At 37.3% G+C, this 26,445-nt stretch overlaps 1 protein-coding gene across 5 annotated transcripts in view; it reads right to left on the bottom strand.

Annotated features, from left to right (window-relative positions):
* Positions 1-26,445, bottom strand: part of PDE4D (phosphodiesterase 4D) — a 1,196,841-nt gene that overhangs the window by 446,696 nt on the left and 723,700 nt on the right. The window contains exon 1 of one of the 5 annotated variants that reach the window (XM_074392753.1): positions 6,435-14,476. The exons of the other annotated variants lie outside the window; for them this stretch is intronic. Coding sequence (XP_074248854.1) covers positions 6,435-6,559 — 125 coding nt within the window. The 5' untranslated portion in view covers positions 6,560-14,476. Of the gene's footprint in view, positions 1-6,434; positions 14,477-26,445 lie in introns of those variants that run through there. 5 annotated transcript variants of the gene reach the window in all.

Below are 26,445 nucleotides of genomic sequence, written 5' to 3'. Positions count from 1 at the left end.
AATATTTTCACCACTACTTGAAAATCAGATCTCAATGTTTATTACCTAGCCTGGAGCTACAAGAATATATTCGATCATTTATTCAGCTTTCTTTAATGAAATCTTAGTAGTCTCCCTACTGAAAGAATAATAAGCCCTGAAAATGCAATAAAGCCACACTAATTCAGATAAATCATAAGACAAGAGTGTTTGAATTACTGAATGCTTTATATTATTTAAAAAGTATAGCAGTTGTCCCTTTTTTTGTTGTTTGTTTGTAGAAAGTGGTTTATTTAGAGAGGGAGAGAGAGAGAGAGAGAGAGAGAGAGAGAGAGAGAGAGAGAGAGAGAGAAACAGAAGAAGGAGAAAGAAACAGCTAACTCTCACTCTGAGTGAGAGAACCCAGAAAGATGGAATCCGGGAGAGGAAAGCAGCTTCCACACTGAGTGGAAGGGAATAGAGAGAGATGGAGTTTAGGAGGGGAAGACAGGCTTCCATAAAGGGAGTGTTCATGGAAGGGGCTCCAGAGGGAAAATCCAGGAGAGAGAAAGATGGCTTCCATAAAGGGAATGTTTGTGGAAGGGGGCAGTTGTCCATTTTTAATCAGGCAAGAAAGCATTATCTTGTGGTTACCACAAGAAAGATAAAAGAAAGTATTCTCATGAACACCTAAAAAAAGATGAATTATCTAGATATAAATAAAGGTCTTCGAAAAGCTCCAAAGTCCTCCCTAATTTATTTACATAATGTTTCCTCCACCTTAGCACTACTGACATTTTGGGGCACATAATTCTTTGTTGTGAGAGGCTGTCTGTGTATTAAAGGAGGTTTATCATCCTTACCCTTTATCTACTTAAAACCATCAGCTACTTTCCACTCATTATGATAAAAAATGTCCCTAGACATTGCCAAATGTTTCCTGCATGGGAGGTGGAGGGTAGAATTGCCCCAGTTGAGAATCACTACGTATCTTATTAATAAATTTAATACCTCCACTCCTCTTGAAAAAAGCTATAATACAGCAAATGTTGGTCTAGGCTTATTTGAAAGATTATTGAGTTCAAAATAAAGTGGTTGAATTTGATAAAGATTTATTGTTTGCAGTGTGTACTTGTTTTTCTTTGGTAGTGAAAACTAGACTTATTCATCTCTGCAATGCCTCCCTCCTGCAGGTTCATGCCCATTATTGAGTCGACTTTTATGAACATGAAGCCACTAACTATTCAGGATTCACAGTCCAATTACTATCTCTCTCCACAATCATTACTATCAAATCATTCCATGGGCACGATTTGTTATGGGCTGAATTGTGTCTCCCCCAAAATTTGTATGCTGAAGCTTTAAACACCAGTTTCTCAGAATGAGACTATATTTGGATATAGGACCTCTAAAGAGAAGATTACATTTAAATAAGCCTTCAGCATGGGCCTTAATCCAATCGGACTTATGTCCTTACAAAAGCAGAAAATTTGGACACACAAAGAAATCCAGGGATGTCTGTGCACAGAGAAAAGGCCAAGTGATAACACAGTGAGAAGGTGGCCATCTGCAAGCCAACTGGAGTCCTCGGGAGAAGCCAGACCTGCTGACACCTTGACCCTGGATTTCACAGCCTTTGAAATTGTGAGAAAACAAATTTCTGTTGTTTGAGCCGCCAAATCTGAGAAAACAAATTTCTGTTGTTTAAACCACCAAATCTGTAGTATTTTCTTATGACAGTCCTAACAAATTAATACACGTTTGAATAAATTAATAGTTTGATGATTAGTCATAAATCTAAGGGCATGACCTTGTGATCATTCCACAAGGATGGAGCAGGCTGGCTTACCTTCACTCACACTCAGTGTATTCCTTCCTATCTTCTGCATCTTTGTACCCTGATTTTTTTCTGATCCCAGGGATAATAGGGAGAACAGCCTACCAAAGGATTTAGAAAAACAGAGGCCATAAACCAACCCAAATGCCCATCAATGATAGACTGGACAAAGAAAATGTGATACATATACACCATGGAATACTACGCAGCCATAAAAAAGATGAGTTCGTGTCCTTTGTAGGGACTTGAATGAATCTGGAAGCCATCATTCTCAGCAAACTGACGCAAGAACAGAAAACCAAACACTACATGTTCTCACTCATAGGTCAGTGTTGAACAGTGAGAACATCTGGACTCAGGGAGAGGAGCATCACACACTGGGGGCAGTTGGGGGAGGTAGGGGAGGGACATCGGGGGATGGGGAGGCATAACATGGGGAGAAATGCTGGATATAGTATACACCTAAAGTAAAAGAAAAAGAAAAGAAAAGAAAAGAAAAACAGCGGCCAGAGAGTATACCAGAACAGCGGCATCACCACAAGAGAGAGCACAGAGCAGGGAGCAGGGGAAGGACCCTCACCAGCCCCCCAGGCAATGGTGTCAAGCTGCCAAAATGCAGGGAAGAAGGTGGCTGGGGAGGTGCAGCACTACACCTGACTGTGAAAAGTAGTGCTCAACCCAGTACTTGCTTTCCATTGCCGTGGGGTGCCAGTGGCTATTGTCTCACCGCATTCACTGCTATTAGTTTTTGTTTTTCATTTTGATTAAAAAAAAAAAATTGTAACTTTTCCATTATAGCAAGACAAACAGAAATGGGGCTTACATGTCACGGTTTTTTTTTTTTTTTTTTTTTTTAAGAAGGAGTTTCTCTCTTGTTACCCAGGCTGGAGTGCAATGGAGCGATCTCGGCTCACCGCAACCTCCGCCTCCTGGGTTCAGGCAATTCTCCTGTCTCAGCCTCCTGAGTAGCTGGGATTACAGGCACACGCCACCATGCCCAGCTGATTTTTTTGTATTTTTAGTAGAGACGGGGTTTCACCATGTTGACCAGGATGGTCTCGATCTCTTGACCTCGTGATCCACCCACCTCAGCCTCCCAAAGTGCTGGGATTACAGGCTTGAGCCACCGCGCCCAGCCTTTTTAGAACTTTTTTTTTTTTTTTTTTTTTGTCACAGTTTTTATAACTGATTTTATGAAATTTTGTGCTTCTATCAAATTTCCTATATTTTCTTACAGTTGCAACATTGTTTCCCTCTAGGAAATTCCCCTCTGCCACTTCCCACAGTGACTTTTTCTCCTTTCTACAACTTGAAGTTACACACACACATACACACACACACACACACACACACACACATATCACATACTACATATATACAAATATATACTCTTATGAATATAGAAGTGAATTTCAGGTTCTCTTTTGCTCACGAGGTAATACCAAAATGCAAGATCCCCAATCACTTAAGCCAGTAATCTCAAGTCAGTGCCACACGCAGTTTCTATAAGGAAACAAGAAAGGGGGATTTAATTGATCCAAAAGAATAACAGAAGCAAAAGTCTTGCCAAAGACTGCATACTGTGGCATATAGGGAAGAGATTTTATAAACACACACACACACACACACACACACACACACGATAGGTGTGTGTGTGTGTGTATATATTAGTTGTGTGTGTGTATATATATATATGATACACACACACCCACACATACCCCTATGCCAAAATATGTAATATGTATTTTCTAATCATTTATTTATTAAACAAATATTTATTATTTAACCTGTGCTGGGCTCTATGCTGGACACTGGTGAAGTAATAACAACCAAGACGTGATCCACACACTCAAAAACTTTACAGCCCATTGGGTAAGGATGGGTTAGAAGAACCAGATTAAATCAGACATGATGGCTTGGGCCTATAATCTCAGCACTTTGGGAGGCCAAGGCAGGAGAGTTGTTTGAGGCCAAGTGTTTGAGAAGAGCCTGGGCAACATAGCAAGACCTCTTCTCTACAAAAAAATTAAAAAAAAAATTAGCCTAGCACAGTGGCCTGTGCCTGTAGTCCCAAATACTTAGTAAGCTGAAGTGGACTGCTTGAGCCCAGGAGTTCTAGGCTGCCCTGATCTGTGATTGCTACCGCACTCTAGTCTGTACAACAGAGAGAGACCGTGTCTCAAAAAATAAAGAGAAGAAATCACTACATTAAAATTGAGACATAAAGCTGTCATAAAACTGAGAGGAAATTATATTTCTTACAAGAGAAAATTTGAACAGTAGAATTCATGGAGGCTACCAAAAATTAAAAGGAAAAAATTTTTAAATCGCAAATATAGAACATAATTAAAATCATAGATGGTAGGGTTGTCATTTTCTTCAACATTAAGCTTACTTAAGATTTAGTAGTATTAACTGTTTTCTTAATGTCTTCATTGCTGCTCTTGAAATAAAAATTGAGACCGATTAAATGACAATGTGGTCATGTGTCTAATACAGCTGATTTTCAATTTGCAAATAATTCCCCTGTTGTTCCAAGAAAAAAATACTGTTCTTTCAATAAGTCATTATATTATAAGGATACACTTAGCTTTAAATTGAGCTATATTTTGCATTTATGCATTCGAATTCCTACTTCATTTTCCCTACGGATTTCAGTGAAAAGCCAAATTTCTTTTTCCCACCACAATCTCTGCTTCTTCGGGTAGGCTGAAATATCAACTCATAGCTCCTCTTATTCAGAGGTCTCTCTCTCCCTCCCTTCCATCCTTCCTTCCTCAGATTTTTTTTGGTAATTAGAAAACAATTTTCTTTCTGCCAAAAACTACAACTGAGATGATATGAAAATAAACAAAAACATGCTACTTCAGATAGATCTTAGTCCCAGCAAGCATTCTGAAAACAGAACCATTTACATTTTAGGTAGATTTTCGTGAATCTAGGATGATAACCCATCATTCCAAGTGTATTGTTTTCTCAACAGATTCAAAAGAAGTTGAGGTTTTAAAAGTCACAACTTAAAAAAATGAGTAACAGAATAAACAGACATTCCCTAAGATTTGGATGTTCTTCGATTCATTCATCCATCCCCGCTAACTATTGTTTTCATTACATGTTTGTTGTCATATTTATCCTTTTGTAGAATAAAAGCTCCAGATGCAATGATTTAAGTCAACTTTTTACATAAAACTTATTTAATTGATGTACTAGCTATGGATAAGCAATGTATTCTACTGAAAGAAAAGTTGAATCCGGTCTTTTTACAAATCCCAAGATCTATGCAATTAAACACTAGTTATTGTAAAATGTTTTTCAAATACTTCTGCTTGTAAAATATACTGTAATATCCCATTTTAAACCTAATTAGGAATATGTCTGAAATTTCCTGGGTCTATGCATACATACAACATACATAAAAATATAATCTGACTTGTACAAAAAGTTGATTACATTTAAGCAGAAAAATTAAGGTAATACCAACCGGGATACCAGATATGCACATGGATTTTGCAACTTGTATGTATTTGTAGTATCATCCCACGAACTGAAGAAGGGAACGAGGTAACCGACAGCCACTGAGCAATGTTGGGTGTCTTAGAACACATTTTTTTGAATGCATTTTAATATACTTGCTTGGTGCTGCTAGCCTACCATAAAGTCAAATAGTGACAGAGCTGGACAGAAAAGCCTTAATATTCTGGAGAAAATAATAAAATATTGTCCCTCACAAAAATCAGAAAGCTTTCTGAAGGTTTAGAAACTTTTTAATCACTTAAATATCCTTTCACGTTTATAATAAGGTGAAATCTGGCAAAATGCATCCTTTGCATGTGAGTTTGTGTAATTAGAAAAACAGAAATAGAAGCGTAAGACGGTAATGACAGTTTCCAAGTAAAATACATTGCTTTTAGAATTTTGGATTTTCATTATGAGGATTCATAAAATTAGAGAGAAATGGAATTTTCAGAGAGGATGGAACATCTTTATAAATGCTTCTGAAGTTCACTGTTAATGACTTTGTATAAAACCAAAATTTAGTGGTGACTTTTGGACATATTAGTCAACTATATCATCGCTATTCTGACACTACATAAAAAGGGTGGGGTGGGGGTACAACACAGATCTAAAATGACAACGACTTTACAGGGAAAATATATAACACTGTTCTGCCCTCCCTAGCGACTACAAGAAAACAAATGTTTTTGTTGAATCACAACATAACATATTTATTGCATTAATATGTTACATTGCATTAAGAAGTGTCACATATAGATTATTAGTTACTAGGCATCTGGTATAAATAGCCATAGAGCCATCAATAAATATATCCATTATTTGGCTAAATCCTCTTTCAAATTCTCATCATGGGTGATTTTGACGGCAATGCAAACACTGACAATCTCTCAAATTCTTAAAATCTACAGACCTTGAAACAAGATCAGCTTTTGCTAAATAGCTAAACTAAGAATATTTCCAGCCTTCCTCCCTAGTTAATTTTTTTTTTGAACTACCGATGTGTTGATTTAAAACCTAACCTCTCGCCCTGACCCTCCCAGCTCAGCAGACTCCGAAGCAGTTACCAAAGGGCAGCAAAACACACTTCCACTGACAAACAACTAGAGGAAAGAAAAGCAGTTACCGTCTCCTCTGTGGCTTAATATCAATTGGCATGTTGATTGCATAAGGTGATCCATGAACATAACCGCTTCGAAATCTAGCCACCTTCCCCAGAGTTAGGTACTCACAGCTGCTTGGCAAACTCATTATATCCAAAAGGCAAGAAGTAAAAGCAAATTGAGTAGTCAGACCAGCATTCCTGGGAAGGCTGGAAAGAACATGTCAGATAATGGATTTCGGACTTATGCTGCTCACTGGTTGCCCGGTGCTTCTTTTCTTCAAAAGTAAATGCGTGTTCTCAGAGGCTAAGTGCACCACCTTGTTTTCTGTTCATAGATACAGGAAGCTTGCTGCTTATTTCTAACCAGGCTCATGCTCTGATCAATTATTGGCTGAGCAGACGAAGTAGAAATTCTGTAGCTCCACAAAAGCCTGTTTCCACTCAGACCAAATCTCTGAGTAGGCAGCAAGGTTTAATCCATTTTTGTCTAACATCTAAAGGAACATCAACCTAATGTAACAGTGGTTTGGTAATTAGTTATTTACCTGTACACCAAGCATGCATACCTGATAGAATGGAAATAACTATTTGCTATATTTTCAAAGAGGGAATGTTGTTTACTAGACTGATTACAGAGACTTAGAAAATGAGATGGGCACATGGAAATGTTATGGGTGGTTTCCAATTCTCTGGACAAAAAAAAAAAAATTGTGGGTTCTTGTTCATAAATTACTACTCAAAACAGAACTGAATTTAGCCTCTCAGGAACATAAAAATGGTAAGCAAATATCTTTATTCACTAAAACGTTGACGGCTATACAATTTTTTCCCTCATTTAAAACACTATTTTAGAAATCCCACTTCTACCTGCTCTTTGAACAAAGATCTATTAAAAAGTGGATAGTGAATTTACTAATTCTTTGTAAGCTGTTTTTTCATAACAGTGAAAAATGAGTTGGAAAAATTAGAAAGGATACTAAAGAATTCTACTGAAGGCAGCAGGGTCTTAGAGAAATGCTGTATCTTTAATTAGCCCACAGTTTTTCTAGCCCTTATGCCATTTTCTAGAGTTATAGCAACAAAACCACAAGTGTTCAGGGTAATGTGAATAGCAGGTGTTCAGAGTATTGTGGGAGATCATTTTTATTTTGAAACATGATTTCTTATCCAGGATTTGAATAGACACTCCAGTTTATTTAAGAGTCCTGGGACCCGGGCAAGAAAAAGTGTGTTGTAAAAAGGCTACATTTTATTTTTCAGTAGCCAAATTCAGACACTGTTTGGGTTTAAACAGCAGACACTGTTCAAATTCAGAAATTTTAAGCTTGAAAGAATATATAATTTTTCTGTTTTTAAACTTTTATTTTAGGTTTGGGGGTATGTGTGAAGGTTTGTTATATAGGAAAACTTGTGTCATGGGGGTTTGTTGTACAGATTATTTCATCACTCAGGTATTAAACACAGTACCCAATAGTGATCTTTTCTGCTTCCCCCCCTCCTCCCACATTTCACCCTCAAGTAGATTCCAGAGTCTGTGTCCTTCTTTGGGTTCATGAGTTCTCCTCATTAACTCCCACTTGTGAGAACATGTGGTATTTGGTTTTCTGTTCTTTTGTTATTTTGCTAAGGATAGCAGCCTCCAGTTCCATCCGTGTTCCTGCAAAAGACATGCTCTTGTTCTTTTTTATGGATGCATAGTATTCCATGGTGTACCATTTCTATTCAATATTTTCTTTCTTATATTTTATCATTTAATTACAAAATTTACATGCTGTTTTTTAACATGTCAAATGACACAGAAGTGTGTAAATAAAAAAGATTGTCTTTTCCCTTCCTTGGTAGGATTAATGGGAGGGAAAAGACAGCAAACTTTTTATTTACACATATATAAATATACGACGCAAATACACACTTACACCTATATAGGGGTTCTCCTTCCTTTTTAAAATAGAGTGGGCTCATATTGCATATAATCCTTTGTCAATATTTTTATTCTTTAAATCAATCATGAAATAAATTATTGTGAATGCATAGAGATCTCTTGAGTTCTTTTCAATAGTTACATTAGATTTCATAGCATAAATGTACCATTATTTATTCAACAAGTCCTTTATTGATGGACATAAGATTTTGGACTCATATAAACAATAAATACAGTTGTTAATATATTCTTACTGATTGGTGCTTGTATTTCTGAAAATGGACTGGTAGCTTACAAATTGTGAACATTTTCCTCTTTAATAGCTTTAATAGACTATGGCAGTTCATCTTCTCACCTTCACGTAAGAAGATGTCAACTTCCCCACACTCTTGCCAACACTATCTATTGTTATTCAAGCTTATTTCTTTAGAGTAGGAAAATAAGTTAGCCAGCTCTCTGAAATATCCAGTGATTGCATATGGTTCCTTACGAAAATAAAACTGCTATTAAGGTGCTGGCAAAAGTAAGGACAGCCTTTCTGAACTGTAATATATATTGGGACATAAAGAAATGGCTTAGAAAGGCTTTGCACAGGTGTACCAAGGCAGAAGTCTGGAGTCTGGTCAGAATGAGAGAACTCTCAAAGCAAAGTTAGTAAATAGTAAATTATTTTTTATTAATTTGCCTAATTATGAAGAGAGTAAATATAAAAATGCTATTCTTTTACTCTTCAGCATATTTTTCTTAATGAGAATAATATTTCATAATTTAGGAGAAACGACTAAATTTACAATGTGGAAGTAATGTGTAATGACTGCAAACTAATTGTGATGTATGACTGTGTATAATTTGTAGATTTTGTGTTTAAGAGGTTCTTTGGACATATTCTTCCACTGAGAGTCTGAAGAACAAAAGTAAAAGGAAGCATTTTTACATGGCAGCTAATTTAGGAGATTGCCCAGTAGAAGAGCATAAGATTTGCTTCATATAGGAATTCACTCAGAGGGGCAACAATTAGAAATTGAAGAATAAGATATAAACCTCTATGGAAGGGACCAATGTGTCCTATGATGGGTAAAATTCCATAGTTTTCTTAGCAGGTCATTTTTGCTTGTACCCAGGTAATTATTTACCAAAAGCCTGGCAGGGGCTCCTGGGGATTACCTGTACTTAAAATTTAGATGAGAGGGGATTACTGCTAAATTCCAGCCTGCCAAGAATTCAGAATCTGTTATAACTCTGGCCAACAAGCAGGAGGTGGGTGGCCTTAAGGGAAAAAAATGGAATCCTTTGTCATCAACAATTTCCTTTCTCTGGGGCTGGAGAGAGGTCGTTGGAGACTTCACCTTTAGAAAATAAGAACACACTAGAGACTTTAATTTCATCTAAAGATTAGAACTACCATTCCTGCTAGGCCTACTTCCAAACAAGGCTCAAATCTCACTAAGGAATGGCCAGGATTACCCATCTATGTTTTGTTTGTTTTTGCATATTGGGATTTCTGTGGAAGACAGGTGCAGAGTCTAGCACAAATCTCACTTACCATCCCTATGATTTTAAGCTCTTGAGAACATTAAAACAAAGGGAGAACTCACACGAAAGTATCTGGAACATCAGTTTTCATCACTAGGCTAGACGTTGCAATGCTAATAATCCCCTGCACAGCAATTAAAAGTCGTTAGCAAGTAGCAATTTCAAACCATAGGACTTTTCTTCTAATAACTGGAATAATATATATTAATTAAGGTTCTTTTATCCTTTAACTCTACCCTGGCCTACATTTAGCAATTTTAAATTCTGGAGGAATTTCTTTAGGACATGAGGGTATCATCTGTTCATGACCACATCAGAGCATACAAATTGGCTGAATCATTTCCCCTGGCCTATGACTTGGAAGACTCTCTTCTTCCCTCCCCAGATCTTGTGTTCTCTGCTCATACCTGGACTGGAGACTCATGCAAATTGGGGTTTTGCATCTGCTTTTAATTCTTGGATTTGTTCTTGATTTTGTTCTCTACACCTACTGGTCAATGCATCCAATGAATTGGCTTCAAATACTCCTTCTATGCTGAAAAACTCCCACATCTTTATTCAGAGTTCACATTTTTCTGCTGTTATCATCAACTGCCCATGAGAAAATTCCACAAGGAAGTTGCATAGCTACCTCATTTGAGCATTCATAATGTAATTCAAATTGACTCTGTTCCTCTCCTCTTTCACTCCCCCTCTCCACCACGTTTCTTCCTATATTCCCTGGTACTACCACCATTCAGCCAATAACCAGACAATAACTGCTAATCAGGTCATAAACCCTAGAGACATGAATACGATTCATATTATCAATAATATTAATAGTCAATAGATAATAGCTAGCACTGATCAGATGCATTCGATGTGCTAGGCACTGTGGTCGACAGGCTGACTGATTAATTCTCACAAAATATGGGTTGGGTACTATTATTACACTCATTTTTCAGATGAGAAAAACAAGGCACTGAGGGACAAGATATATACCCAAGGTATATATCACAGAGCGTTAAGTGGGAAGTCAGAGTTAGGAACCAATTCATCTGACTCCAGAAACCAGACTGTATGTTTTACCTTTCTACACATTCTTTAATCTCTCTCTTAATTATTTTTCTTCCTCTATGTTTTGCCTAGAGTTAATATTTCCAATTTTTCATCCTTATATCTATCCTTCACTTTCCTACCAGGATTATCTTAAAATGTAAATCTTAGCAAACTCATGCAAGAACATGTACATATGACTCCCTTGCTTGAAATCATCCAATAGGTCCACATTATTTAGTAATAAAGTTCAAAATTAAAATTCCAATACCCAGCACAGAGATGTTCTGTGGTCTTGCTCTTCCTTTCTCTCCTGCAACAGCCACAAATAACACCTGCTAGTGTCCTTCCTGTGCACAATCTGTTTTCTGCCCCACTGGTGCTTCCCAGATGACAGGCACTCTGACCAAAACCTTTTTCTCTCCTTTCTCTGGCTGGCTAACTCCTTTTAAGTATAATCTCTTCCAGAAACACATTATTCATTCCTCATCCTCAGTTTTATTTAGATGCCTCTTACCTATTTTCCAAACTCATAGGACTTCAGCACACTGTTTCATAGCTGTTCATGCATTTACAGCTCTTCCCCATGACACTACAGTTTCTTGAAAGCAGGAATTCTGCCTTCCTTGGCTTTATAATCCCAGCACCTAAAACAGCATTTGCTTATTGAATAAGGTAGCTGAAGTCGTAAGAACCTGATGTTCCAAAGACCCGCTCAAGTCTCTCCTGAATTCCCTTCTCAGTCACTCTCCCCAGAATAATAATTATAAATATTTGATGACTGAAATACATTGGAAGTAGTGGAAATACATACATTCATCATATGCAATCAAACAGAAATACTTTGCAAAGAGTACCCAAAGGAACACAAGAGCAACATCTTTTCTCAGGAAGCAAGGGATGAATATAGGTTTTAATTGGAGGTGATGGAGATGTGCCTGCCTGGGCTACCAGTTTCAGTTCAGTAAAGAAAAGCTATCCAAATACTTGAATAAGCTCAGCATAATGCCATTATTTAATCATGCTCTGTGTTTTGAGAGTGTACTGGCAAATTCAAAATTAATTAATTAATCTTCTATTAAGGATCAGCTACTTATGTTCATACATTAGCTTTTTCTGATAAACTACTTTTTTTTTTTTTTTTTTTTTTGAGATAGAGTTTCACTCTTGTTACCCAGGCTGGAGTGCAATGGAGCGATCTCGGCTCACCGCAACCTCCGCCTCCTGGGTTCAAGCAATTCTCCTGCCTCAGCCTCCTGAGTAGCTGGGATTACAGGCACGCGCTACCATGCCCAGCTAATTTTTTGCATTTTTAGTAGAGACGGGGTTTCACCATGTTGACCAGGATGGTCTCGATCTCTCGACCTCGTGATCCACCCGCCTCGGCCTCCCAAAGTGCTGGGATTACAGGCTTGAGCCACCGCACCCGGCCTGATAAACTACTCTTAACCACTATTTACACTTCAACAGTCTTATGCACAATGTCTATAGTCAGAAGGAAATAACATAAGTGCAAACTGTTTTACAAAATAAAAAGATGTAAATATCTTTAATGTCAAACTACTTAAATAAAATACGAAATAGCCAATCAGTGTGAATATCATGAATACATTAAAATAATAATATTGAAAACTGTCTCTTGGTATTTACCTAAATGAGTTGAAAATTTACATTCAAACAAAAACCTTCATCAGTTGAAACAGACATGCTATTCTGGTAAAAGATGTTAGCATTCTAATGGATAACAAGTTTCTCAGAAATTTTATTAGCATGACCCAGTCTCTCAGATTGTAAAAACTGTTGAGCCTGAATTGTATGTCTTTTAGAAGTTAAAGAACATAAAAACCCATAAATCAGCTAGTCAGCAGACCCACTTAATTTTATAACAAGGGTAACTTTTGATCAAATCAATCAACTGTTTTGTTTTTATAAACACGTAAGTTTGAGATCAATGAACCATAAGGTCTCATCTTTAAAATGCTTTATTCTCCAGCTAATAGAGCCTCATTGAAAGCTATTTCTCTCAAAATATTATTTTACTATTAACTGTCATTGCCTCCAAAACCCAACAGAAATCTGTTGGTCACATAAAGGTAAGTTTATTAAATCTACTGAAGTAAAGGATAAAACCACATAGACAGATACCTGAAAAGAGGAAGTTAGTGAATCAGGTATCTAAGTAAGTTTTGTTTGTTTTGTTTTGTTAAATATAAGGACAGGAAAGCAGGCCTGGTCCAAGTACCATTTAAAAGGTACAGAAAATTATGTTGATTTCGTTTCTCCCATCCAACAAAAGCCCTTAGCTACTGGTAATCTTATCTCAATAAACCTATTATATATTCAAAGTTTAGGCTGAGCTAAAGTAGCAACGAAACCAACTGAATAAAACGATGCTCATTCATTGAAATTTCAGGTAGGCCCACACAATTCATAATTCCACGCTCTTTATAAGCTATTTGAATGTTAAATGGAGTGGCATTTTGCTTTAGAATGTATAGAAATGGAAACAAATGAGTTTAATATACACAACAGGCTTTGACAACATGACTTCTTCGACAGATGTCCTATACTACTTCCCACACTTTCATCCTTAAAAAGCACAGTCTACTTGCCAAGATATAAACTGTTGCCAACGTTCAGCTGCAAAATAATTTTCAACAGTAGGAACCAGTGGAAAGAATTAAAACACTTTAAACTTATTTCCAAATAACCAAATGTATAATTACAAAGTTGTAAGATGAAAAATAATTATGCTACAAGTTCTTACTCTGTCAACTAGCTGGTTCAGTAAAGAGGAGGGGTCTTTGGCAAACAAGGTTCTATATTTGGTTGCTAGATAATTTTTAAAAATCTGTCAATTCATTCTTCTACCCCAACCAGCCAGCCAGCATTAGTTGAGCATCTACTATGTATCTGTATAATAAGTGGATGGCATAACTCCTATCCAGGAAAAAAAGCATACAATCCATTTGATGTCCAATTCATGCGTCAAGACAGGACTGATTTCAATGGATAATATTATGAGATAGAAATAAAAGTGGTATAGCTTCAGTCTACTAGTTCATTATCATGCTGCTATGAAGAAATACCCGAGACTGGGTAATTTATAAAGAAAAAAGTTTTAATTGACTCACAGCTTTGCATAACTGGGGAAGCCTCAGGAAACTTACAATCATGGCAGAAGGCACCTTTTCACAGGGTGGCAGGAGAAAGAGAATGAGTGCCAGCAGGGGAAATGCTAGAAGCTTATAAAACCAGCAGGTCCCATGAGAAACTCAATCACTATCACGAGAGCAGCATGGGGAAAACCACTCCTATGATTCAATTACCTCCCAGAGGGTCCCTCCCACAACACATGGGGATTATGGAAACTATAATTCAAGAAGAGATTTCGATGGGGACACAAACAAATCATATCAGTGATTTTTTTAAATATATATTTTATTGCATTTTATGTTTTGGGGTACATGTGAAGAACATGCAGGATTGTTGCATAGGTACACACATGGCAATGTGGTTTGCTGCCTTCATTCCCATCACCTACATCTCGCATTTCTCCCCATGTTATCCCTGCCCAACTCCCTACCCTCTGTTCCTCCCCTAGTTCCCCTGCACAGACCCCAGTGTGTGATGCTCCCCTCCCTGTGTCCATGTGTTCTCATTGTTCAACACCTGCCTATGAGTGAGAATATGTGGTATTTGATTTTCTGTTCTTGTGTCAGTTTGCTGAGAATGATGGTTTCCAGGTTCATCCATGTCCCTACAAAGGACATGAACTCATCGTTTTTGATGGCTGCATAATATTCCATGGTGTATATGTGCCACATTTTCCCTGTCCAGTCTATCATCGATGAGCATTTGGGTTGGTTCCAACTCTTTGCTATCATAAACAGTGCTGCAATGAACATTCATGTGCATGTGTCCTTATAGTAGAACGATTTATAATCCTTTGGATATATACCCAGTAACGGGATTGCTGGGTCAAATGGAATTCTATTTCTAGGTCCTTGAGGAATTGCCACACTGTCTTCCACAATGGTTGAACTAATTTACACTCCCACCAACAGTGTAAAAGTGTTCCTATTTCTCCACATCCTCTCTAGCATCTGTTGTCTCCAGATTTTTTAATGATTGCCATTCTAACTAGCATGAGATGGTATCTCAATGTAGTTTTGATGTGCATTTCTCTAATGACCAGTGATGATTAGCATTTTTTCATACATTTGTTGGCCTCATATATGTCTTCTGTTGCAAAGTGTCTGTTCATACCCTTCACCCACTTTTGAATGGGCTTGTTTTTTTCTTGTAAATCTGTTTCCCTTCTTTGTAGATTCTGGATATGAGCCCTTTGTCAGATGGGTAGATTGCAAAAATTTTTTCCCATTCTGCTGGTTGCCGATTCACTCTAATGATTGTTTCTTTTGCTGTGTAGAAGATCTGGAGTTTAACTAGGTCCCATTTGTCTATTTTGGCTTCTGTTGCCGTTGCTTTTGGTGTTTTGGTTGTGATGTCCTTGCCTATGCCTATGTCCTGAATGGTTTTGCCTAGGTTTTATTCTAGGGTTTTTACGGTGGTAGGTCTTATGTTTAAGTCTTTAATCCATCTGGAGTTAATTTCAGTGTAAGGTGTCAGGAAGGGGTCCAGTTTCTTCTTTCTGCACATGGCTAGCCAGTTTTCCCAACACCACTTATTAAACAGGGAATCCTTTCCCCATTGCTTGTTTTTGTGAGGTTTGTCAAAGATCAGATTCTTTTTGAAACCTTGTGGTTGGCTAATGTCATATCAAGCTTAATTCAGCTTATACCATCATGTACTGCTTTTTATTGTATTTTTAATGTTCCTTCTCCTAGACTGAACTCTAAACCACAAGATAAGAAGATATGCAGTGTATTTGTTTTTAAGTTCACCATAGTGTCTTTTACACTGTTCTATACATATTGCTACAGTGCCTAGTATGTATCTCTGAACATAGTAGATGCTCAGTAAATATTTGTTACTAGAAAGACTTGCAACCATATTTTATGTTTGTTGACTTTTTAAACTAGGGACTTTACTCTTCAGTTTGCCTAAATATTATACAGCTATTGTCCTGGAATGATAATTAAACAATGCCTCTTTTTACTCTTGCAATATTATTGTTTGGATTATAAATTATCTGGTTATCTTCTGGCTCTGGAACTGCACACTTAACAAGGTTGCCTCAGCCACTTTGCTAAATGAATCTCGGAGGCAAAGGCTGAGGGTTACTCATTATTGCTTCTCCAAATCTATTTCTGTACTCTACCTTTTCCAGGATCTACATCAATGGCCCAGTGAAAAAACAGACAATAAACTCATAATAAACTAAATCAGACTGAATAAATCTAGAAAAGAAACAAAAGTGTCCACATGTAGATAAGTTAGGCAGACAAATATCGACCTGAATGCTCTTCTAAATGTAAATAATACAAATGTTGTCTCCCTGCATTTAAATCCACACAGCAGTGAAATATCATTGCCAATGTCAAATATCTCCAGATCCCTGAGTTTATTCAGCACAATTACAAAGTTATTTGTATGGAGGGAGAGATCAAGAATGAGTATGTTGAGGCCAGTTGCAGTGGCTCACACCTGTAATCCCAGCTCTTTGGGAGGCTGAGGTGGGCAGATCACCTGAGGTCAGGAGTTCCAGACCAGCCTGGTTAACATAGTGAAACTCTGTCTCCACCAAAAATACAAAAATTAGCTGGGCGTGGTGGTACACACCTGTAATCCCAGCTACTTGGGAGGCTGAGGCAGAAGAATCCCTTGAACCCGAGAGGCAGAGGTTGCAGTGAGTTGAGATCATGCCACTGTACTCCAGACAGGATAACAAAGTGAGAGTGCCTCAAAAAAAAAAAAAATAGGATGTTGGTTTTAGATCCAAGTGCCTTTGGGTTACCACCCTGCACTGCCATAAACAGCTTAGGTAACCCTGGTGAAGAAATGACACCTTTCTGATATCAGTTTCCATGACACTTAGGCCTTATTCACTCATTCAACAATTATTTATTAAGTTACTATTCTGGGTGCTGGGAACCCAGTAGCAAATAAAACAGGCAAGTATTCCTGCCTTTATGAAACTGACATTCTAGTAGAGGTAGGTAGTTGGACATAAGTAAAATATGCAAGAAACATGATAACTGGTACAGAGAAAAATACATTAGGGAAGGAGCCCAAGGAGTTCAGGGATGGGGTCAGAAGAGGGACTGCCTTGCTGCCATGAAGCCCTTGGGGTTGGGGTCTGGGGAACATGGGACGACTGAGAGGCTGGTCTTCCTGTGACGAATGACTCAAAAAGGGATAAAAGGGCAGAAAAGACTCTATAAAGGTAAGCAGGCAGATGCAGGCATGGGTGGTGCTTGCTACACTACTTGTTAAATAAATTAGGAAGTGAGTGAATGAATGAATGCCTTCAATAGATATTAGCTGCCATCCTAAGAGATAGCAAATCTGTCACCTGAGAAAATAATCCAATGACGCTAACGTGACCTAGGGCTTAACCGTTATTAAGATTTTATAAGTTTCTAAACTGAAACATTCCTCTTAATTAATGAAATTTATTTTTTTTCTGTCATGATGCATTCCTTTCGTGATAGACTATTGCTATTAGTCACTAGATAATTTAATACATGCAACTGTGATTTAGCAGTCACTTAAAGTTGTCCTGCTAAATTTGATGAATTAATCCCAAATCCAGGTAATAAAGGACATAAAGACAATTATGGAAAACATAAAGTGGTGACGAATTAAGAGTAAATTAATTACAAGTAGCATAAGACCTTACTAACTACCTTAATTATTTAGCAACACAAGCTGGTGCTAACATTTTTAACAACTTTACTTATTCCCCTCAGAAACATAATCAGTTATAAATGCATAGAATAGTAACTACTGATAACAACCGTAGCTAGTACCTATTGAACATCTACTTGGTTCCCCATTCCAACCAAGCAGATTGAACATCTACTTGGTTCCAGTGCTTGGTTCCAAGCACTATTCTAAGCACTTTTCATGTAATAGATTTTCATAGTTAAAAGGTTCAATAGATGCCATGGGAAATGCAGTCGTCCGCTAATGCTTGAACAGCCTTGAAGGAAAAGCAAGTATCTGGTTCTGGCATGAGGAGCCCTGCTTCATGATGCAGTATGCTTATCTTTGAGCAGATCTCAATATTGAAAAGTTCTTTTTACCAAACTAAATTTCACTTTTCTAAAAGTGCTACTCCTTGACCTTAGTCATTCAAAAGCAAGCCTGAGTCTTATTTATTTATTTATTTACTTACTTACTTATTTTGAGGCAGGGTCTTACTCTGTCACCCAGGTGGAAGTGCAGCGGTGCGATCTCGGCTCACTGCAGCCTCTACAGCCTGGGCTCCAGCAATCCTTCCACCTCAGCCTCCTGAGTAGCTGGAACTACAGGCATGGACCACTGCCCCAACCCATTTTTAAATTTTTGGTAGAGTCAGGGATTCACCACGTTGCCCATGCTGGTCATGAACTCCTGGACTCAAGCGATTCTCTTGCCTTGGCCTTCCAAAGTACTGGGGTTATAGGTGTGAGCCATCACATCTAGCCCTAAATCTTTTTAATAGACAGCCTCAGATTAGGTAAAGAGGAGTTTTTATTCTCTCCCTTTTCCAGGCCACAGCAGTCTTAGTTCTTTTGGCAGTTCCTAATATTTCATGATTACCAGATGCTTCACTGTCCTGGCAACATGCTTCTGGACTGATTGCTGCTTGTTGATTCCCCTTAACCTGTGGCATCTGAAATGAATCCCACACTCCAGGGGTGATATCACTATTGCATGGCAGAGAATGTCAGTCGGCTTCATTTCTCTGCTGTGCATCTATGAACAAAGGCCCAAGACAGAATGCCTCACATATTCTTAATTTACCCATATTCTTGCCATCACGCTTGGGTCTCTACCATCCAATTCTAATTAACTGTGAACTTGAAATTGCAGTCATTTTTATTAGCAATCTTAAATAACTATTGACCCTTACTTTGCATTCCAGTGTATTTACTCACTCTTCATGTTTTTGTGTATTTGTTTGATTGGATGAATAGTCTTCCATCCAGGCAAATATTTAGTCTTTACTCAGTATTCTTCATCTATGTTGTTCAACTAGGAAGAAACATACTTAATAGCATTTTTATCCAACTCATGTATCCATTATATGTACCACAAGATACTTTTTCAAATATTTTGCCAAAATAAAAAATATAGTATTTATGCAGCATATTCCTGGGTTACCAGACAAATGATAGTAAGATTATAGCTAATTTGGAATCAAGTGGGAAATGCATATCATAACAATATCTGGGCTTTGGGACCAGATATTTTTATTAATGAGACATAAGTATTTGTAAGAGAGAAGTAAAAGAAATGATAGGCAGTATCTTGGAAGATCATTCAGATATTAAATTGACTTTGTAATAGGAAAAACCAATTTAGTTGAGAGCAAGCATTGTAACTTGTGGGGAACATCAAATAGTGAACACAGACTGGGGAATGAAAATGTCTTTTGACAACATCAAGTGTACATAACAGATAAGCTAGGGACAAATCAGCAAGTTCATAGCTTAATACAAACGCAAGGAGGTCAAATTGCAGTATCAGGGTCTTTGAGCTCATTTTTCCCTTGAAAGAGATTAAATGAGAGCTCATACTCAGTGTGAAGAGTGACAGCCAGAGAAAATTCAGGAGAACATAATGTGACTGAACAAATATTTAAATAAATTGGGACCTTTTTGCCTGGAGATGAGAAGACAGTGGTGATTTAATGACATGTTTTGGAGACTTTCTGCAAAAATGAATGATGCCTACTACATTCTACTTTCTCTTAGGAAATACAAAAATATGTGATTTTAAAGAAAAGTAGAAAAAATAGATACAGCAACCTAGGAAGGTTACCTGACAGTACAGCGTCATTAAGCACTGGGCTCTTGTTAAGGAAATTTTCAAAATATCTTCAGGGACACATTTATTCATACCCAATTGCTATAGAAGTTCACAGAGGAAAAGTCCAAGCTAAGAGTAGATCATTCATATCACTGAATTAGGTGTGGGTAGAAGTCATTGGCTCCTACCATCTTGCTACCAAAAGCAATTCTTTTTAACCTTTTCCCACCATTTTACGTTATTAAAAAGTCAATAACTTAATTATAATTTATTTTGACCTTAGAAAAACCCAGCAGAGTGGGAAACTTCAATAGATACAAGAGAAAAATAAAATGGCCCCTGTCCTCACAAAGCTTACAATATTTTTGAGAAGAAATGACTTAAATACAATAAATTGGCAGTCAATGTGAGATAATACATACTGTGTGGTTCAAACATAAAATATTATGTGAGTTCAGGGAAGGCAAAATCAATGCCCACCATGAAGTTAACTATTTCAGTTTACACAACGACTCTTTTGCTAATATCATTCCAGGCAGATAACAAAATCCCTGAAAAAATTAACTGCATAGTTTCTAGAATATGAATATGACAATCTGATTATTTTTCTTATGCATAGACACAAAAAAGTAGATAAAGACAACAAATGTTATACCTAAAGGCTTATATAATGTTACCTTCAAAGATGGCATGTTTATACTTTATTATTTCCATAAAAGAAACGGTAGAATTCCTGAAATGCGTGTTCCATTTAGAAAAAAAAGTATGTACTCTCCTTTCCAATACTGGAAAATCAATAGTGTGATTACGTGGAGACAGAAAAGGCCAGGTCATCTGAATTAACAATGTCATTGCTATTATGAATAATAGCAGTTATCTAGAATTTATTTAACAAGTGATTATTTTGCTATCGTGAACAATGTTAATCCCCAAAAGAACAGATGGCACAACCATATTTTAAATTATTCAGTGAAGTGTGGTTTTTAAATCACAAGTGTGTATTAGCAGAGTGGATACATTTTGAATTTAACCCTTGCTTATACTTTTGCTGTCGTATAGTCTAAGAGATTACCGTAGTCAACTGAGCAGTGTCCTTTACTCTCTCTCTCGACCTTTTGGATACAACAATGATAGAAAATAGGTAATGAGGGGAAAAAAATTACAGATTTGCATATGGACTTTTTTTTTTTTTTTTTTAAGAGAGAGAAACAAGAGAAATAGATGACTTGTTTGAGGTGGCACAACACGGCAACACTAAGGTGGCAGTCTCTTCCCAGTGAGTTGGTAGGCAACAAACTATTGAGATCAAACAGGAAAGTACCTAAGCCCACTCTCCGGTGCTTTTCTATAATGACACACTATTCACAGGGAACTATAATTTTAGCAAGCTCTATGAATGCTTAGAAGATCACGATGGCCAGCGAATTTTGTCTTTTTGCTTTGGGCTATTTATACTTAAGAGCATAGTGAGAAAACAAGAGAGGGCTTCCCTGGGGTTTTTCTAAAGATACCACACCCAAACCCTGGGCTTGGCTACAGACATATGAGTAAACTGGAATATGGTATTAATGCAGAAAGGAAACAAAGGAAAATGGGATGACCTGAAACGGGTAGCGTCAACTGGTCCTCCTAGGATCACATATGGACAGCAGGCCTGCGATTGCCCAACCTATTTTTTATTTTGTTTTTCCTTTTGATCCAACATTTAAAGCACATAGAAAATAGCACATTAAAGTTGAGATGTGGGCTTCTTTTGAATGTTTATGAGGTTTAAAACCTTGAGTTCCCTCCTTATATAGGCTCAGCTATCTCCTTCAGATGGGGCAAGCATTCTTCAGTTTGACAATCCCCATTCAAGTTCTATAGCTCAGATGCATTTCCTCCTCCTACTTCTATAAGTATTTGATTTGAAGACTTTTCAAGTAAAGGGGAGTTAGGAAAAAGTAAATCTGCTATCACCTGGTCAAACTCTAACCAAAACATTAGCACCTTTAGAGAATGTCCCTGTCCTTCCCACCACGATTTACTTACCTACCAAGACCTATTTCAACTCTTTACAAAACACTAAACCTGAATTCCAATCGATCTGGAATTATCTCATTTGTTATGTATCAAAAATTCTCTACTATATTATTAAAAAAACTGTTTTTATTTACCAATGTAGACCTGTATTTAAATCAAGATCAATAAATACAGTCAATTTTAGTGAGGAAAGAATCATTCAATGGCACATTTTTCATGCATTCAAGAAACACATCAAGTTTAGGCTGGGAAATACTCTCCCAATGGTACTGACACATATTGTTCATCTGGCTTATGGTGATATAGCTAAAATTCCTGAAAATTCTGTTCCCAACATTTATATGCTATTAAATTGACCCTATTCAGACTGAACTCCATAAAAATACAGATTCTGTTGCAATTTGTCTGTAATTGTAAAGAAAATCAATTATTTAATCAGAATTTAAGATGTTCTACATGATCTTGATAATACCAATGATTTAGTCAAAATTATTTGATATCATACAGACAAAAATAACAAAGTAAACAGAATGTAACCTTTTTGAGTACTTTCCAGGAACATGTAAGCATAGTCTAAATCCAGTCTTAATCAAAGGCTTCAGATTAGAGACTATTTCATAGTTTGGGAATTATGTCATGTTGCTTATGTAGAATGTAAATATTTATTTATTCACCTATATGTGAAAAGAGTATATAATTCACCTTAGAAAATATATTACTGCCATCTGCCTTACAATCTAATTTCTTTTTGATGGCTGAAAATACTAAAGAAGAGAAATCTTGATACACATCAGTTTTGTTTTTTTGGTTTTTTTTTTTTTTTTTTTTTTTTTTTTTGGAGATGGAGTCTCACTCACACTGTCATCTGGGCTGGAATGCAATGGCTTGATTTTGGCTCACTGCAACCTCTGCCTCCTGAGTTCAAGAGACTCTCCTGCCTCAGCCTCCTGAGTAACTGGGATTACAGGTGCCCAACACCATGCCCAGCTAATTTTTTGTATTTTTAATAGAGACAGGGTTTCACTGTGTTGACCAGGCTGGTCGCAAACTCCTGAACTTGTGATCCGCCCACCTCAGCCTCCCAAAGTACTGAGATTACAGGCATGAGCCAACGCACCTGGCCAATTTTTAAAGCAGTATTTTTGTAGGACCCATGGTCACACATAGCTGAGTGTTGACTAGCTAAAAATGAATTCCCATGGTTTGTTTAAAGATAGAGTCCCCAGTAACTAAATAACTGATATAATATCACTTGCCAGTTTTGGCTTCTGATATAACAGAAGAAATTGCTTTAAAAAGCATAATGTGAAAATATTTAAATTATAAATAGCTGTAAAGACAATTTAATTTGGTCACTGTGCTACCTGTATATACATGTATTATATAACATATACAATCTTTTACGTATAAAATTATATAGACAAATATCAATGGATATTTTATTTATATTCATTGTAAGTACTTATTAAGTAACAATAATTTTAACACTTATAAGTGTTGATTCTTCACACATGTATACCACATGCAAATTAAAAGCAATGTTTCCTAAATATTTATTTCAGTGAAACAATATAATAAATTCTACTAGGACTAAAGACATTTTTGACATTCTCTTTGGGAATTATCATTAAAGAACACTTCCAGTGTACATAAGAAAACTGCCTCTTAATTTTCTAGCTACTTCCCATTTTAACTCAAAATTGCATTCGCTAACTGGATCATCTACTTTAATCATCAGACTTAATGCCAAAGGATTTTTGGCAGCTTCACAGAACTAGATAAACTTTTGACAGATGGAGATTTGTTATCAGTGAATTTCAGAAACTTGTAGCAAAGGGTCTTTTGAAGGTAAGTTCAAAAGGGGAATCCCTGAAACATTTGAACAATGGCAATATTCTTGAGATTGCTAGCACGGAGTTCCCCACAGGCATCATTTAGAAAGGCTCAAACTCCATTAGATTAATGTGTAAGTTCTGTTGTGTTCTAGCCAGTCTTTCTACCTCTTTTCTCTTCTGTTTCTTTGTGTTTTTAAAATGGTAAAATAAAATGTATGTAATTTCCACAATCAATGTCAGAGATTAACACTCCAGTTAGACTTTTTGGTTGTGCAGATTTTAACACAATCACTAAAATGTCACATCACAAATGATGAAAAATAGTTATTGTTTTCACATTCCTTTAGCGTACATTCCTTTGCAGCATCCATACAGATGCATTAGAGATTTGCTTTTTGGGGAACCTGATGAGGTTCAGACTGGTCAGCCTGTGGGTGCTACATCTGCAGTTTACTGCCCCAATTCTCCGGTGCTGTGAGATGAGTCAGACTTGGCAGTGGCCAAGCTTGATGTTATGTGGACTTTCAAGTTCATGAAGCAAAATCCAAGGATCTTACCTTCACTCAACAAGGACAACTGATTCCATCAGGTGCTCTTTCCCTGATTTACTGCTCTGTACTTTTTCACCTACTAAACTCCTAGTTATTCTTCAAGAGTCCACTGTGATTTCTACTGTGGAATTGCTTGTGCAAGATTGCTTGCTGTAATGGAGAAATGGTGACTGTAAAGCACCATTAGCTATTAATTCACTAATTATCAATAAACACTTTTTAGGGTGTCTGTTGTGCACAAACCACAGACTTGGGTCTCATGGATGAATATCACATTGCTCCTGCCCTCCAAAGGCCCACCAATGAGGGAAGGAGACAAGTAAACCAAGCACAATACAGTGTACAAAGTGCCACTGGATAGATGCATGGGATTTTAAAGGCAGCTAAGAAGAAAAGGAATAGTAATTCATCAGAATGAGGACGTTACATTAGATATAGCATTGGGGCAGTTCACAGAACGTACGTTAAAAACTTTAAGTAGTTTTGTAATTAATTTGAAAGAATCTGATAGATTCTAGCATTGTCAAAATGTTTAACAGCTTTCCAAAATTCATTCTTATGCCAGGGTTTTACTTCCTGCCCCATTAATACCAAGTCGACCTTGCAACCTACTTTGGCCAGTGGCATGTGCATGGAAGAAATATGTGGCATTTCTAAAAAGAAATTTAAAAAAATCACTGCGTGGCCCTGCCATCTCCTAATTTCTTCTGCCTTCTCAGTATGGACAGTTCATTTAAGGTTGGTTCCAGAATGAAAGGAACAGGTCAATATCACCCAGCCAAGAACAGGTAACAAGAGCAAAAAATAAAACTGTGGCTGTAGCAACTGAAACATCAGGGTGGTTTGTAACCTCAGCATATTTAGTCAAAATAAACTGAAACAAAGAGGGTCATCACAGGGCAGATTTTGAGAAGACATGTGTATTTCTTTATTCAAAGCAGGCTGACATATGGATGTTGAGTTGGAAAAGATGAAACTATTTTGTACAATAAAATGGTACCAGAAACAAAAAAAGAAAAGAAAGGAAAAAAAAAGAAAAGAAAAGAAAATGGCACCTTCCCTAACCTTTCATGAGGCTTTTGACAATAGGCTTTAAGATTCTCTGGCTGCCATGTAAGGTGGGGCTCTCCACGCCATGCTCCAACATTCCCTCAACCACACTGATGAGAAAGTTTTGCCTATTTCCCTTCTCCATGTTCATTTCCCTGGGGTCTGGGGTCTGTTCTCGCACCTGTCTCTCCCCATCATTACTCCATTAGTAAGCAGTGCTTGAGAGTGCAAGTTGAGCTGGCAATGAAGTCTTTTGAATTTTCAATACATCTGGGTATTATTTCAAGTATCATTACAACAGTAACATACTAAAGTTTGCAACAGAAATCACTGCAGCCACAATTCAAAGAACAATCTTTTGCAGTAGTAAAGCTCAAATGTGTTTGGTTTTATTTCTGTACCAACACAGAGAGTAAAAGTGAAGAATGTTGTAGTTTGGTAATATCCCTTTTTTGCAGGGTGGGGGAAGGACAGGGTCTCACTCTGTTACTCAGGCTAGAGTGCAGTGGCACAATTACTGCGGCCTTGACTTTAGGACTCACGCAGTTGTCCCATTTCAGCCTCCTGAGTAGACGATATTACAGGTGTGTGCCACCATGCCTAGCTAATGTTTTCTGTATCTCATAGAGATGGGGTCTTGCTCTGTTGCCCAGGCTAGTCTTGAACTCCTAGGCTCAAGACATCCTCCCATCTTGGCCTCCCAAAGTGCTGGGACTACAGGAATGAGCCACCATTCCCAGCAGCTTGCGAATATCAACAACAGCAGCAAACTGCTCCCCAGGTGAGTACGTTACAATTTTCTATCTCCCGTCCACATGTCTTCTGACCCCAAATCCAGGTTGAAAGGCCCTGATTCATATATGTGAAAGATTACTAATCAAAAAACAATGCTTTTGATCCACCAAAACATACAAATACCATTAGTAGTCCTGTGTTCCCCTGTGAACAGCATTAATGCCCTTCACCAGAGTGCTCCAGCATCTTCCTGAGTTACCTGAGACCATCCTGTTTGTACCTGCTGCTGGGTTTACTCCTGTCTTCTTGTGAAGTTAGTAATAGTCCCCCTTTTACTACTTGAGACAGCAAATTATTTGATCACTCCAAATCTAGGTTCATTATCAAGAAATGTTGAGGCCCAGGAAAAGTTTGTGCTGGGGATTTTC

Source organism: Saimiri boliviensis, chromosome 1 (genome assembly GCF_048565385.1).
Source record: "Saimiri boliviensis isolate mSaiBol1 chromosome 1, mSaiBol1.pri, whole genome shotgun sequence".
NCBI classification, from domain to species: Eukaryota; Metazoa; Chordata; class Mammalia; order Primates; family Cebidae; genus Saimiri; species Saimiri boliviensis.
The sequence above is the reverse complement of the archived record's forward strand: the minus strand, read 5'-3'. Positions and strand labels throughout refer to the sequence as shown.